At 47.5% G+C, this 12,771-nt stretch overlaps 2 protein-coding genes across 2 annotated transcripts in view; both read right to left on the bottom strand.

The window, feature by feature from the left end:
* The window catches only part of RADIL (Rap associating with DIL domain), a 56,549-nt gene that overhangs the window by 32,979 nt on the left and 10,799 nt on the right, over positions 1-12,771 (bottom strand). The gene's annotated exons all lie outside the window — the stretch shown is intronic.
* PAPOLB (poly(A) polymerase beta) lies at positions 4,936-9,259 on the bottom strand. Its single transcript, XM_061153737.1, has one exon. The coding sequence runs from the start codon at positions 9,072-9,074 to the stop codon at positions 7,146-7,148; it is 1,929 nt and encodes a 642-aa protein (XP_061009720.1). The 5' UTR covers positions 9,075-9,259; the 3' UTR covers positions 4,936-7,145.

The following is a 12,771-nucleotide window of genomic DNA, read 5'->3' as shown; positions in this document are numbered from 1 at the left end:
TGCTGTACCGTGTCTCACCGTGAGGCATTTAATGGGCCATTCTGCCTGCTGATCAGTGAGGAAGTCTCCAAGATGGCCCCGAGGGATCTCCTGCGTTTTGAGCTCTTCTGGCGTCTCCTCCTGTTTAACCACAAGGACACGGCGGAAGGGGTGGTGTGACTTCCACGTTCGGGTCATGAAGACACTACAGCTCGTGCCTTGCACTCTCAGATCACGAGCCGGAGTTGAAGTCAGCTGCCACACCGTGAGGACGCTCCGCCAGCCTACGGAGAGCTGGGGCCTCCTGGCAACAGCCAGCATCAACCTACCAGCCGGCATCGCAAGTGTTACATCACCTCAGATTCCAGAGATCCATCAAACTTGCTCAGGATGGCTTGGTATACATTTCTGGTTTGGGTTTAGTTTTCATATCCACATTCATAAGTGAATTTGGCTTTTAACTTTCTTCATGTCCTGTTTCTCTGGTTTTGATATAAACATTTTATTTGTTGTATAGAATTTTTCTGTTTTCTGGCATAGTCCCATGTAAAATATTGGAATAAGTCTTCTCACTGAGTATCAGGTAGAATTTGCCTGTACAACCTTCTAGGTCATATGTTTTTGTGATTTTACTTTGGTTTTGGTGGGGACATTTTCAAACTACTCAAGCCATTTCTTTCAAGGTTATAAGTCCACTCAGGTTTTCTATCCTTCAGTAAATCTGGGTAGGTTATCTCTGTGTAAGAGATTGCCCATTTCAACTAAGTTTTCAACTTTACTAGCATAAAGCTTTCTAAAGTGTGTATCATCTTTAGCTTTCCTCAGTCCTCCCAGTTTTGACTATTTTAGTCTTCAGAGAACATACTCTTCGCTTTGTTGATCCTCCCCACTGCGTGTATATTTCCTGTCTTTACTCTCTGCTCTATATTGCTGCTTTGAATTTGTTATATCCTTTTTTAATCTAGCTCTGAAGGCACACAGCACATCGCTCCTCAGTCTTTATTATTTTCTAGGGTAGCGTTTACAGCCAGGCCGCTCCTCTTCTAAGCATCATGGCTGCATCCTTAAGTTGCATTTTCATTACTTTTCAGTTCCAATTCACATTAAAATGTCTTTTTTGATCCTGACTTATTCGGAAATGTCTTTGTGTCTAGAGTGTGTGCAAGATGCTCTATCATTGTTATTTCAACATCCATCCTTTTTCCCTCTCGCATAACAATGGGGATGACGATTATGTGTCCAGCGAGCACAGACTACACCTTCTGGCCTCCCTTGTAGGTAGGCAGGGCCTTATAGGGCTTCCCTAGTAGCTCGGGTGGCCAAGAATCCACCTGCAATGCAGGAGACCTGGGTTCAATCCCTGGGTTGGGAAGATCCCCTGGAGAAAGGGATGACAACCCACTCCAGTACTCTTGCCTGGAGAATCCCATGGACAGAGGAGCCTGGCGGGCTACAGTCTGTGGGGTCGCAGAGAGTCTGATGTGACTGAGTGACTAACACACAGGGCCTGCCAAATTCCAATGAGCCAAAGACGGGGGCATGTCATCTTCCAGGACACGGTCTGCAGGGACACCGTCACCCCTCCCGCCTCCTTCCTTCTTCCCACCTTTCACCCTGCACCTGCAGATGGAAGGCACGAACTACAACGGTGGGGCTGGCCCTCGGGAAGCCGGGGTCCCTGGGGACCAGGAGCGCTTCCCCACTGGCCCTGAACCGACTCCCTCTGGACGTGAGAGAGAGTCTGCCTGTACTGGGCTCAGTCACTGTCAAATGCAACGTCTGGTCAAATGCAATTCTTAACTGATGAAGACGGGTTTAAGACCCCCCTCTGGAGGTGGCCCTTGGGCACAGTGGACAGCCCACTGGACTTCGGGAGATGACATCACCATGGTGCTGGGTTTCTTGATCTCAGACGACGTCACACACACAGAAGCATTTACAACTTGGACTAACAATAAAACCAGCAGCATCTCCTCCCCCACCCTACCTGCAAGAAGAGGAAGGCTTCCCGTGTCTGCGTCCCGGCTGCGTCAGCTCCCCTCCTGCCCCTCTGGCCCCAGCTACTCTGGATTCTGTTCCACTTCCCCTGGTTTCTCCCTTAGAGTCACACTCCACAGTTGTGCTAAACGACACTGCCCTACTTTGCTTCTCTTTCAGCCTCGTACAGAATGGCCACACTGCATGTTTTCCTGTGCGTTTCTTTTCCCCTCAGCGTTATGAGATGCGCCTATGAATACTATCTGGACACACGGTAGGCTTGGGTCGACGTTATTTACTGCATGAATACACCACGCACCCTCCGCTGTGCGCTAATGGAGATATGGGTTTTTTCAGGCTTCAGGCTATTACAAAATGCTGCTGTTTCACTCTCCTACTCATCCCCTGGGGACCTCGGGGCAGTCTCTCTAGCAAAGTGCTTCCTGACGTGGCACGTTCGGGAATGGATGACATCCACGTGGCACACGGGAGGTAAGCTAGAGGGGCTGGGGGGTCTGCAGAGGCTGCGGCGGCAGCCCAGACTCTGGCCGCCTCAACGGAGGAGGGAGCAGTCAGATGGAGGGCAGAGCCCCACGAGCGGGGTGGGCACGTCGGCCACACTAGCAGAGACCCCCATCTCCTGAAGGGACCCGTCAGCGTGCCGTCCCCTTGGCATCACATCAGCGTGCCCCCCTCCTCGCCAAACCTCAACACTGTCAGACTTCATTTTTGTTTAAAAAAAGAAAAAAAGCAGCTCTGTGGTCTTAATTCCCATTTTCCTCACCACTAATAAGATTCCGCATCCTCTCACGTTTACTGTCCACTCTTATTTCCTCTTCTGTGAAATACCTAAGCATTTCTTTCGCCAGTTTATCGGGTTGCTTCATCTTTTCAGAGACCTTCTCCCCCACTGTTAACATCTCCTGGATCGTGACTGTCTGATGTATTATGAAATCTCCGTGCTGACAGCCTGTTTTCCACTTTTCACTGTTCATCACTGGATAGAATAAGAGATTCTGTTTGTCAGTCTCTTCATAACTTTAGCTCTTTTGTGTCTTCTTTAGGAAATTTTTCTCTGTGCTGTTTATTATTCATTCCCAACTTAACTGTTTTACAGTCAGAGAACATGTTCTATCAATCAGGTAATTTAAAGTATGTTGAGTTTTACTTTCTGCTTGAACATTAGGGTTTGTGTGTGTTTACATGCCCACTGTTTATTTGACAATAAAATGCATTTTCTAATTGTTGAGTGGAAGGTTCTATAACAAACGTCCAATAGTGCAGAGATAAAAAACGCCGGTGGGGGGAACGGGTGACAAATCCAGCCTGGCCGTCCGCTGACATACATACTGTCCAGGGCTTCCTTAAAGGGCAGAGTTCAGTAGCTGAGGCCGAGACTGTGGAGCCCCACAGAACTGAAAACACTTCCTTGCTGGCCCTTTATGGGCTTCCCTGGCGGCTCAGTGGTCAAGAACCTGTCTGCAATGCAGGAGACTGGTTTGATCCCTGGCTGGCGAAAATCCCCGGAAGAGAAAACAGCTACCCACTCCAGTACTCTTGCCTAAAAACTCCCACGGACGGAGGAGCCTGGTGGGCTGCAGTCCCTGGGATACAGAGTCAGACATGACTGAGCCCCATACCACCACCACCTAACCCTTCACAAAAGTGTTTGCCAACCCCTATTGTTGTGTTCAAAACTATTTCCTTTTTGTCTGCTTAACATCAACTAAGGAGAAGAGCTGTGTAAAACTCTTCTCTGACAAGGACACTTCCGACAGATCGTAACCTTTGTTTATGTTGAGGCTGTTTTATTACATCCGAACACCGCGCCGTTCCCTTTCCTGCTGCATTTTCTCTCCTCTCCCTGATGCGCTGGTCCCTTTTGCCCCTGGTAATTATTTTCCCTGAAACGTCTGGATGACGTCGTTACTGACAGCTTCTTGCTGGCCTTTTCTCCTCTCTTACGTCTTACATTCTGGGTGTGCCGCTCGGACACAAGGCAGCAAGCAGCCGGCCTCAGTTTTTCCAGAGACTCCGACAGCCTCCGTCGTCTAGTCAGGATGTTTACTCCACTTACACACACAGTGACAGACGGACTTGGTTTCATTTCCACCATCTTGGACGGTATTTTCCTTCGGCACCTTTTCCCACCCCTCACCCGCCCCGCCTCATTCCTGACTTCCTCTGATAGACTTCTACTGGGCAGCTCTGCCGGCACGCGGACTCTCTGTTCCCTGACCAGGGATGGAACCCTCACCCCCCTGCCTTAGAAGTGCTGAGGTTTAATCACCAGGGAAGTCCCCTACCTTCTTTTGGATTAGGAATTTTTTACCTCTATGTTTTAACCATTTGCCCCCAAAAGAAAATAGTTTATTGCTTTTAGGACAAAGTAAGATGCTCTCAGAAATTTTTTTTAGTGAAGAAAATTCTTCTGGAACTTTAAGACTTTTCTAAAATGCTATTTTTGTCCGATACAACACAGAAAACTCTCCAGAGACCACTGCCGGGGCTGGAAGGCGCAGTTCACAACCCTGGGCCCCCTCCCCGCCGCTGGCTGAAGCCACCTGTTCAGAAGCAGGGCTTGCACTCGTCAGCGCCCTCCCTGCCCCGCCGCCTGGGGAGCCCCTCTGCCGGAACCCACTCCAGCTGTTCCTCACGCCGCCAGCCTCCTCCCCGCCTCGGCATCCTGTACAAGAGCCTGGGGCAGGGGGGTCAGGCAGGGGCCAAGCTGCTTCTGGTCAGGCTGGCTCAGAAGGAAAGCCAGAGGTCATGTGCTCACTGCTGCCGCTTTAGGCCCTCGTCTGGTTGCGGGGTCAGCACGCTTGAAATGAAGTGTTAACCTTTTCAGGCTGCTCCCTAACGTTATATCAGGAACTCTAGACTGCAAATAAAGCGGAAAGGTTCATCAGTGTCTCTCCCTGCCAGAACACTGTAAGAACAGCTGAACCATTATCCTCAGATTTAAACCCCTCTGCTTGCTTCTTTCTCATTTACTTTTATTGTTTTTTTTTTTAAATGGAGAAATACATCATCTCTTTTCAAAATAGCGCTTGAAAAATACAAGGAGTACAGATACTATAAAACAAAGCAAACTCCAGTCATGAGATACTATGCACACCGTATGAAAAAATAGTCCGATATTCAGGTAATGAAAACTAGAATTAAAAAGCTCCAACTTTCCAGCTTGGAAAAACAAGTACAATTACACGAAACACTTAATAAACTACTTTCCCCCAATGTGTGACCAAAATGACAGGACTAAATTTGTGCCTGGCAATTTCAATGACACAATAGCTATTCAAAATACACAGGTACTGTACACACGTCACCCGATTTTATTGCAGCAGGAGGGGAGAGGACCACACAGGTAGCAGGAACACCGTGCACCAGGCGTCAGGAAGTCATGGTGAAGAGTCTCAATTACTGCACAGCCCACGACGGAAATGACTATCATCCAACTCTGGGGAAATTATTCAAAAGGACGGGGAAAGAGTTTAAGAAGCTGCAGTTTGAGGTGAAAAATGCACGTGTGGTAGAAAGGAACAGTCGGGGGATGGCAAGAGTCAGAACCAGGCTGTATGGAAAACCTGTTAGGTCTGCTGTGTCCAGAATAAGACTAAGTTTTCATTCACCTACAAGTGCGGGCATTCCTGTTTTTCAACATGAATGTTCTGCGGCTTAATCATGAGTGATCTTTTTTTTCTAATTTAAAGAAAGGTATTTCGAATCTTTTGCAGCATAAACAAGAGTAGAAAGCTGACCAGATGTCAAGTGCTTGCTAGAAACGTTTTATGTTTCTACATGTAAATTTCACTAATGAATTTTCGTAAGTCACTTACAAATAAAAATTGATTTAAAATTCTAGAGAAAATGCTTTTGCTAACACGTTTAAATTAGAAATTAACTTTACCATAAGCAGGTATTCTGTGGAGTATACGCATCTTCTCTTATGTGGAGACTGAATGGCCATCCAACATGGATAACATGCTTCACAGGAATTACTTTTAGTAAAACTTCACTGAAATACTGGCCAGGTAGCCACAGGACTGTTGGATTCACATCATGGTTAAGCAAACACTAGCATACTGAGTTTTCTGTGAAACAATATACAAGCGCACCTTGTGCACACAAGCAGAGAAGGCAGCAGGGGTGGGGGATACAAAAAGCTCTTTCTTGTTTTAAGACAGATGATGAAGGATAAGAGAATATGGAGCTTTGTTAGCTCAATTCAGTATCTGCTGTCTGACCACTGATTGTACGCACCCTGAAACAGTTCTACAGATAAAACCAGTGTCTCCTTTCTTGATCCTGTCTCATCAAAACCAAACACCTACTAATTACTGTTCCAATGCCAAGTGCACATCCTAAGAGTTGATATTTCGTTTCAAAGGGTTACCTCACAGGACTGAGCCAGGTGGACCTGATGCCTTTTCTGAAGTACAGTACACCACTCACCGCACAATGGGAACCCATCTGAAGATTAATAGCGAAGAACAGCCTTCAGGAAAAACTGAAATTCATCAAGCTGAAAAATCTATAGTTAGTTCTACTTTCTAATAAAAATATACATAAAGTGCATCAGCATAATGAATTCTGATACCAGTTTGTATTGCAAACTTCCCCCAACAATACATCCAACCTCAGTCCCGTCCAGATGTCAGTCATGGGTACAAACACAGCTGGAGGGATTCTTTCCTCACTGTTTCCTCCTAAAGGGCAGGAGTTCTTTGACATATATAGCATAACTGTGGCTAACACATAGTAACCTCACACATTAGTAACAGCACTTCTAGCTTCACATGCTAACCTGGACTTCTGATCAAGCTCAGCCCATGAGAGAAGGCACCAAGTGTGCCTAATAGCCTATCTGGGGCCGTATCTAGTCTGGCATCCTTCCTTCTCCTCCGTTAGCACGTGAAGACAGCAGGCTGAGTTGGCAGATACTGTTTATGGACCCTCGAGGTGTTTTTCTCAGTTCAATCTGTTTTATTGAATTCTTGATAATAGGAATAGGATCTGCAGGGAGAGCAGGGGTACTGGGAAGGTCTGCAGTGGATGTTCCCCGTGAGGCCAACAGAAGCTGCTGTCTGAATGGTTTTCAATCGAGTCACACTGGTCTCTCCACGAGAACATTCCTCTTCTGTTTTGGCTGCCTTGGTCCTTTCTTCTTGGTGACGCAACAATGTCCTCTAGACTCCTACGATAGGATTCGCTATGCTTGCTGCTGCGCTCCCTGAAGGTCTGGGTGGATGGCTGACCAGCCGTGTCGAGGAAACAACTCTGGTGACCATGGGCTTCGGTGCTGGAGGAACAGCTGGCTGTGAAGCAGTCTGAGGGATGCTTTCACTGGGCGGGCCCCCCGGGCTGTCGCTGGGATTTGCTTGCTGAGAGGAAACTTCAGGAAACTGTATGCCGGTCACAGATGCTGCCGCTGCAGCCGGGGCAGCACTGTTTCTGCCTTGAGTGCTGCCAGTCACTGGGCCAGTCTTCGAAGCGGCAGGAAGTGATAACACAGGCGTGCTGTTCTCACCGTCGACAGACAAGTCAAGGCTGCTGTCATCCAAGGCTGTCAATCTGACACCTTCTGTGGAAACTGTTTTCTTTTTCTGAAGCACATGATTAGGCAGTAGTTGATGAAGTTCCTTTCTTTTCAAATGCATTGCAGCAATTTTCATGTCCATCTCAAACATTTTACTATTTATCGCTTGCCTATACACAGTGTCTGTGAAAGACTGGATATCATAGGTGAGGTCAATACTGAGAACTTCAGAGTTTTCTGGCTTTTTTAACACTAACCCAATCACCCACATCGTACGAAATTCTTCCTTGTCAGGACTCTCCTTGGGTGCTGGAAACGACTGAGGATTCACATGAGCCAGTGTAATAAATTCATTCTTCTCCAAGCTTCCAACCAGGATTCGGATTTTTGATTCCACCAAGCCCACCCACTCTAGATGTTGTTTCTCTGTTGGCGCACTTGCCAGAAGCACAATATAATGCTTGTACTTCTGGAAGAAGCTGGGTGCTTCAAAAAGTTTGGACCACTCTGCCTTACTCAGCAAAATCTCATGTGTGATAGCAAGCCCTTGCTTAAATTCCTCAATCATGACCATCCGTGTTGAAACAGACACGTTGTATGTGGAGTTCTGCTGTGGGTACGCTGGTGTGATTATGGGCATGAGATGGTACCTATCACTGGGATTTACTCTTGGGTCCCAAACAGGCAAATTCAGATTCCGTTCTTCCGGCTCTTTCAGTAGCACTGGATTCGGCCATTCCCACTCAGAAAACACCAAGAAAAATTTACGGACAAGAGTTGATGCTATGGCATTTGGATAAAGCTGGCAAGTTCTTGCTACTAGCATCGCCCAGGAAACACCCCCGAGGAAACCTAGTATATTGGAATAAATATTGTGACATTTGGCCCACAGCTTGATGGCTCTCAGAGTTAATCTGAAGTTGTCAATGTTTGGTACTAGATGTAAAATCTCATCAGTTACCCGGCAACCATTAAGGCTTCTTATGCATCTTATATCTAAGTTTTTAAGCAGACTGTCATCTCTTAGGTCCAAATCTTCAGGAATAGTCTGCAGTGCTAATCTTGCAAACAAAATATCAATCTCTATCCCATCGAAACACAGTTTGATAACCGGTACAAATGCCTCCTCAACAGCCCTTAAATCCTTTACTTCTTCATGTAGTTTCAATTTATCATAGAAGGAGGTGAAAAAGTCGCTTCGATCAACGTGTCTCGGTGCCACGCACAACGCATCGATATCTGCACCTTTCGTATGCACCCCTAACCTGTAAGAACCAAATGTAAAGATTTTCCCTCCAACATTTTCAATTACAGCTTGTGGAAGACTCTTGCTTTCACTGATTTCTCGTATCCATTCCTTTACCAGATTATTTAATTTCTCCAAAATTAAAATCCTGCGCTGCAGTTCCTCTTCCTCTTCAAAAACCCCGAAGGGCTTCAGAGTTTCAATTAATTTCTGGGTAAGTATGCAGTCAGTCTCCCTGGGGGGTGCTAAACTGATGGGGGAAGAGATGCCGTAGTGCTTGGGCGGCGGCGGGGTCCGCTGTGGTCCCAGGGTGGTCACCGGAAACGGCATCATCTCTAGCGCTGGCCCCGCCACGCCGCGTCCCCCGCCACCGCGACCTCCGTGGCCGCCGCCCGGGTCATGATCCGCTGAGGCGGGAGGGGCGGGGCTCCTACCAGCCCAGGTCCGACCCGCTCCCGCTCCGCTCCCGCCGCTTCAAGCGCCTCTCCGCGGTCCCCTCGGCCCCAACATGGCGCCGGGGCCCTCGCCGCTGCGTTCTAGAACGCCCACGCACGCCACGCCGCGCGCCACGCACGCCATGCGCCACGCGAGCCACGGCGCATGCGCGTGCGCAGAGCCTCATGGGGGCTGTAGTTCCGGGGGCTCCGCCCCGGCGTCCGGCCGGTCGGGGCGGGCAGGGGTGCGCCCCGGCTCCGGCCGTGTCAAAGCTGTGTGAGACATTTGCCCAGACCTACCGTCCATCTGCTCTCTCGCCAGTTCCTCCTTGCCGGGTCTCCGTCCCCTCCCGCGGCACCTTCAGGGGGCCTCTGTCCTCAGGCCCGTCCTTGAGGACCCCTGCAAAGCGGGGTCCGTTGCGGGGGAGCGGCTCTGTCACGTCCCGGGTGGTCGGCTACCTGGGTGGCAGCGGGGCAGCTGCAACCGCTGCTCCGGGTTCTCGGTCCTGTCCTGTCCAGCTCTGAGGGTCCCATCTGCTGACCTCTGGTTTCTGCGGCTCCCGGTGCAGAGTCTGCAGCCGGCTAGCCTGCTGCTTGCCGGTCTTGTCTTTGTGACTGCTGTAAAAATCCGCCTGAAATGTCCTGCGGCATCGCCACCAGGGAGCAAGGGGGCGAACCTCTCGTTCAAATCACGCGGCGAACGCCGAGTCCTGAAGCGGAAGACTGGTGCTCGCGGAGTCACACTCCCGGGTAACTCTCGGGCACGTCCGTGGAGTATGTCCTCCCTCCATTCTCTTGACCCTCTTCGTGTGGACATTGTGACAGACCTTCCCGTCAGTTCCCCGTGACTCTCAGCCCATGTTTGTGTCTGCATGGTGCCGGGTCTACCTTGTTCTCTAGTTCTCTTCGGTCGTATTTAGTCTGCTGTTTAAGCCATCACCAAAGTGTCCCTTTACAAACTTGCATTTTTATTACTAAAAGCATCTTTTTCTTTTCCAAATCCTCCCTGCCTTTTGGGATGACATTCTGTTCTTTCCTGTTTTCTTTCTACCTTATATTTCATTAAATATTTTAAAACTACTTACTCAATATTTTATAACTAATGGTTCCAATTCCCAGGTTCTTGAGAATTTGATTCTACAGTTTTCTACTGACTCATTTCAAGTAGCATCACTTCATGTGTCTTGTTATTTGGGGTTCTGAGCTCATCTCTGGCCAGATTTGGGAGGCCTGTGTGGAAGGATGTCCTTCCAAAGAGTACTTTGTTCTATCCAATGTCCTTGTACATCATCAAATTATGTACAATGTAATTTCTTATTCACATCACTTAAATAGTACAATTCTGAACTCCAAACATGTGAGAGGAAGAGTGATTTTCAATTCCAGGAAAGAGTATTTAGTTTTTTGCACCCAGAGCCAGGGTCAAGAGAGAGAACTCTTTGTCATCTCCTTTTACCAGGTAGCAAATTCTTCATATTCTATCTTTTCATTGAGTGTGTCCACCTTTATAGTTTTCAAAAAGATATGAGGTCTCAGTTCCAACTTGCTACATCTTTCTTGGACAGCTGTTAAACTTAAGTTTCTTGATTACAAAGACTGGCAAATAACTGCAAGGCAATTTTAGCTTCATAATCAGTTCAGATTCTAAGGTCCTCATTTTGTCGTTTTTTTCACCCCTAGGGATTCCTTTATTTTAGGAGGTTCTCAGCTATGCATCTAAAAGGAGAATTGTTAGAATTCATCCAGCACTTCCAGGTACTTTATACAGAAAGCTCTTCCAGGCTAATTAATCCCACATATTTCCAGAAATGTAAGCACTACTTTCTCAACCTATTTCAACGTGGTATGCGTGCTAAACATTCCAGCAAAATAGCTACCAATAGGGCCTTTAGTGACCTCCATCTTGCTTAATACAGTGGCTTCTATGGCCTGCACCCTTTTTGACCTACAGTAGACTCACACTGCCTCCACGGTATCACCCACTGTGTTGTCTTGTACATCTCTGGTCTCCCCTCAGTCTAATTTGCTCCTTCATTGCTTTTCCTCTAAAGTTGGAGCTCTTCCAGTTTCCTTGTTAGGCCCTTGACTCTTCTCACTGTATGTGTATTTATTACCTGGGTCATCTATCAATTTTCACAGCTCAAGTATCACCTATTAACAGCTTCAGCTTTTATAACCTGCTCTCGTCTGAGCCCCAGACCCACATCATCTGACTTCCTTCCTGACACCTCCACTTGGACGTCTCAAACTGGACACAGTCTGCAGAGAGCTCTTCCTCTTCCCTCCATAATCTGTTTCTCTCTGGGAAGTCACCACTTCGGTGAATGGCACCTCCATCTACTCAGCTGCTCTTATCAGAAATCCGGGCTTCATTCTTGACACCTCTTTCTCATCTTTGACATCTAGTTCATTTACAAATATTGATGATTCTACCCCCAGGATATATTTGGGATTCATCAGCTTCTACCTGCTTTTTCATAACTCTAGTCCAAACTACCATCAACTTTCACCTAGACTCCTACAATAAAGTAATTAATCTATTACTGACTTTTCAAAGTATTCTCTACCCAGTAGCCACATCGGTCTTTAACCCCTTCAGTGGCCTCCCATTAAACTTAGTCTAAAATCCAAAATCCCTAACAACCCCTACCAACTCTCCAGCTTCACCTCTCACAACTTTCCCCACCCTCTGGCTACCTTGCCTTTTGGTAACTCACATTTGTTTCATTCTCTCGCATATTAAAAAGCAGAGACATCACTTTGCCAACAAAGGTCTGTATAGTCTGTATAGTCAAAGTTATGATTTTTCCAGTAGTCATGCAGGGATGTGAGAGTTGGACTGTAAGGAAGGCTGAGTGTCAAAGAATTGACATTTTCAAACTGTGGTGCTGAAAAACACTCTTTAGAGTCCCTTGAACAGCAAGGAGATCAAACCAGTCAATCCTAAAGGAAATCAACCCCTAATATTCATTGGAAGGACTGATGTTGAAGCTCCAATACTTTGGCCACCTGATGCGAACAGCCAACTCCTTGGAAAAGACCCTGGTGCTGGGGAAGATTGAAGGTAGGAGGAAAGGGTGACAGAGGATGAGATGGTTGGATGGTATCACTGACTCAGCTCTGGGAGACAGTGACGGGCAGGGCAGCCTGGCATGCTGCAGCGCATGCGGCTGCAAAGACTCAGACGCGACTCAGCGACTGACACCAGCAGCGACTCAGCCCCGAGCTCTGCACAGCGCGGCCCCCTCCGCCCGGAAGGCGCCTCCTGCGGCCTCCTGCCCACCGCTCCTCACTGCTTGGTGCTGTCAACTCTGAGATCGGCTTGAATTTCATCTCGGAACATCCCTAACCTCCCTGCTACATTAGCACCTATGCTCTTCTTTTATAGCACATAGAATTTGTAATCCTATGTTTTTCAAATCATCTTTATTTCCCACTGTAGACTCTTAGCTCCATGAGAACATGACCTGTCTGTTAACTGCTGTATATCCAGTACCTAGTCAAGTACCTAACATAGTAGCACTCAACAAATATTTGCTGACAAATAAATGAATGAGCATAACAAAGAAAATTATTTCAGGACTTCCCTTAGTTCA

This window comes from Dama dama, chromosome 10, assembly GCF_033118175.1.
Source record: "Dama dama isolate Ldn47 chromosome 10, ASM3311817v1, whole genome shotgun sequence".
NCBI classification, from domain to species: domain Eukaryota; kingdom Metazoa; phylum Chordata; class Mammalia; order Artiodactyla; family Cervidae; genus Dama; species Dama dama.
Note: the sequence above shows the minus strand (reverse complement) of the source record. Positions and strands in the feature narration are given on the sequence as shown.

Coding starts and splice junctions, on each gene's coding strand:
- PAPOLB (XM_061153737.1), bottom strand. CDS start 9,074: ATGATGCCGTTTCCGGTGACCACCCTGGGACCACAGCGGACCCCGCCG.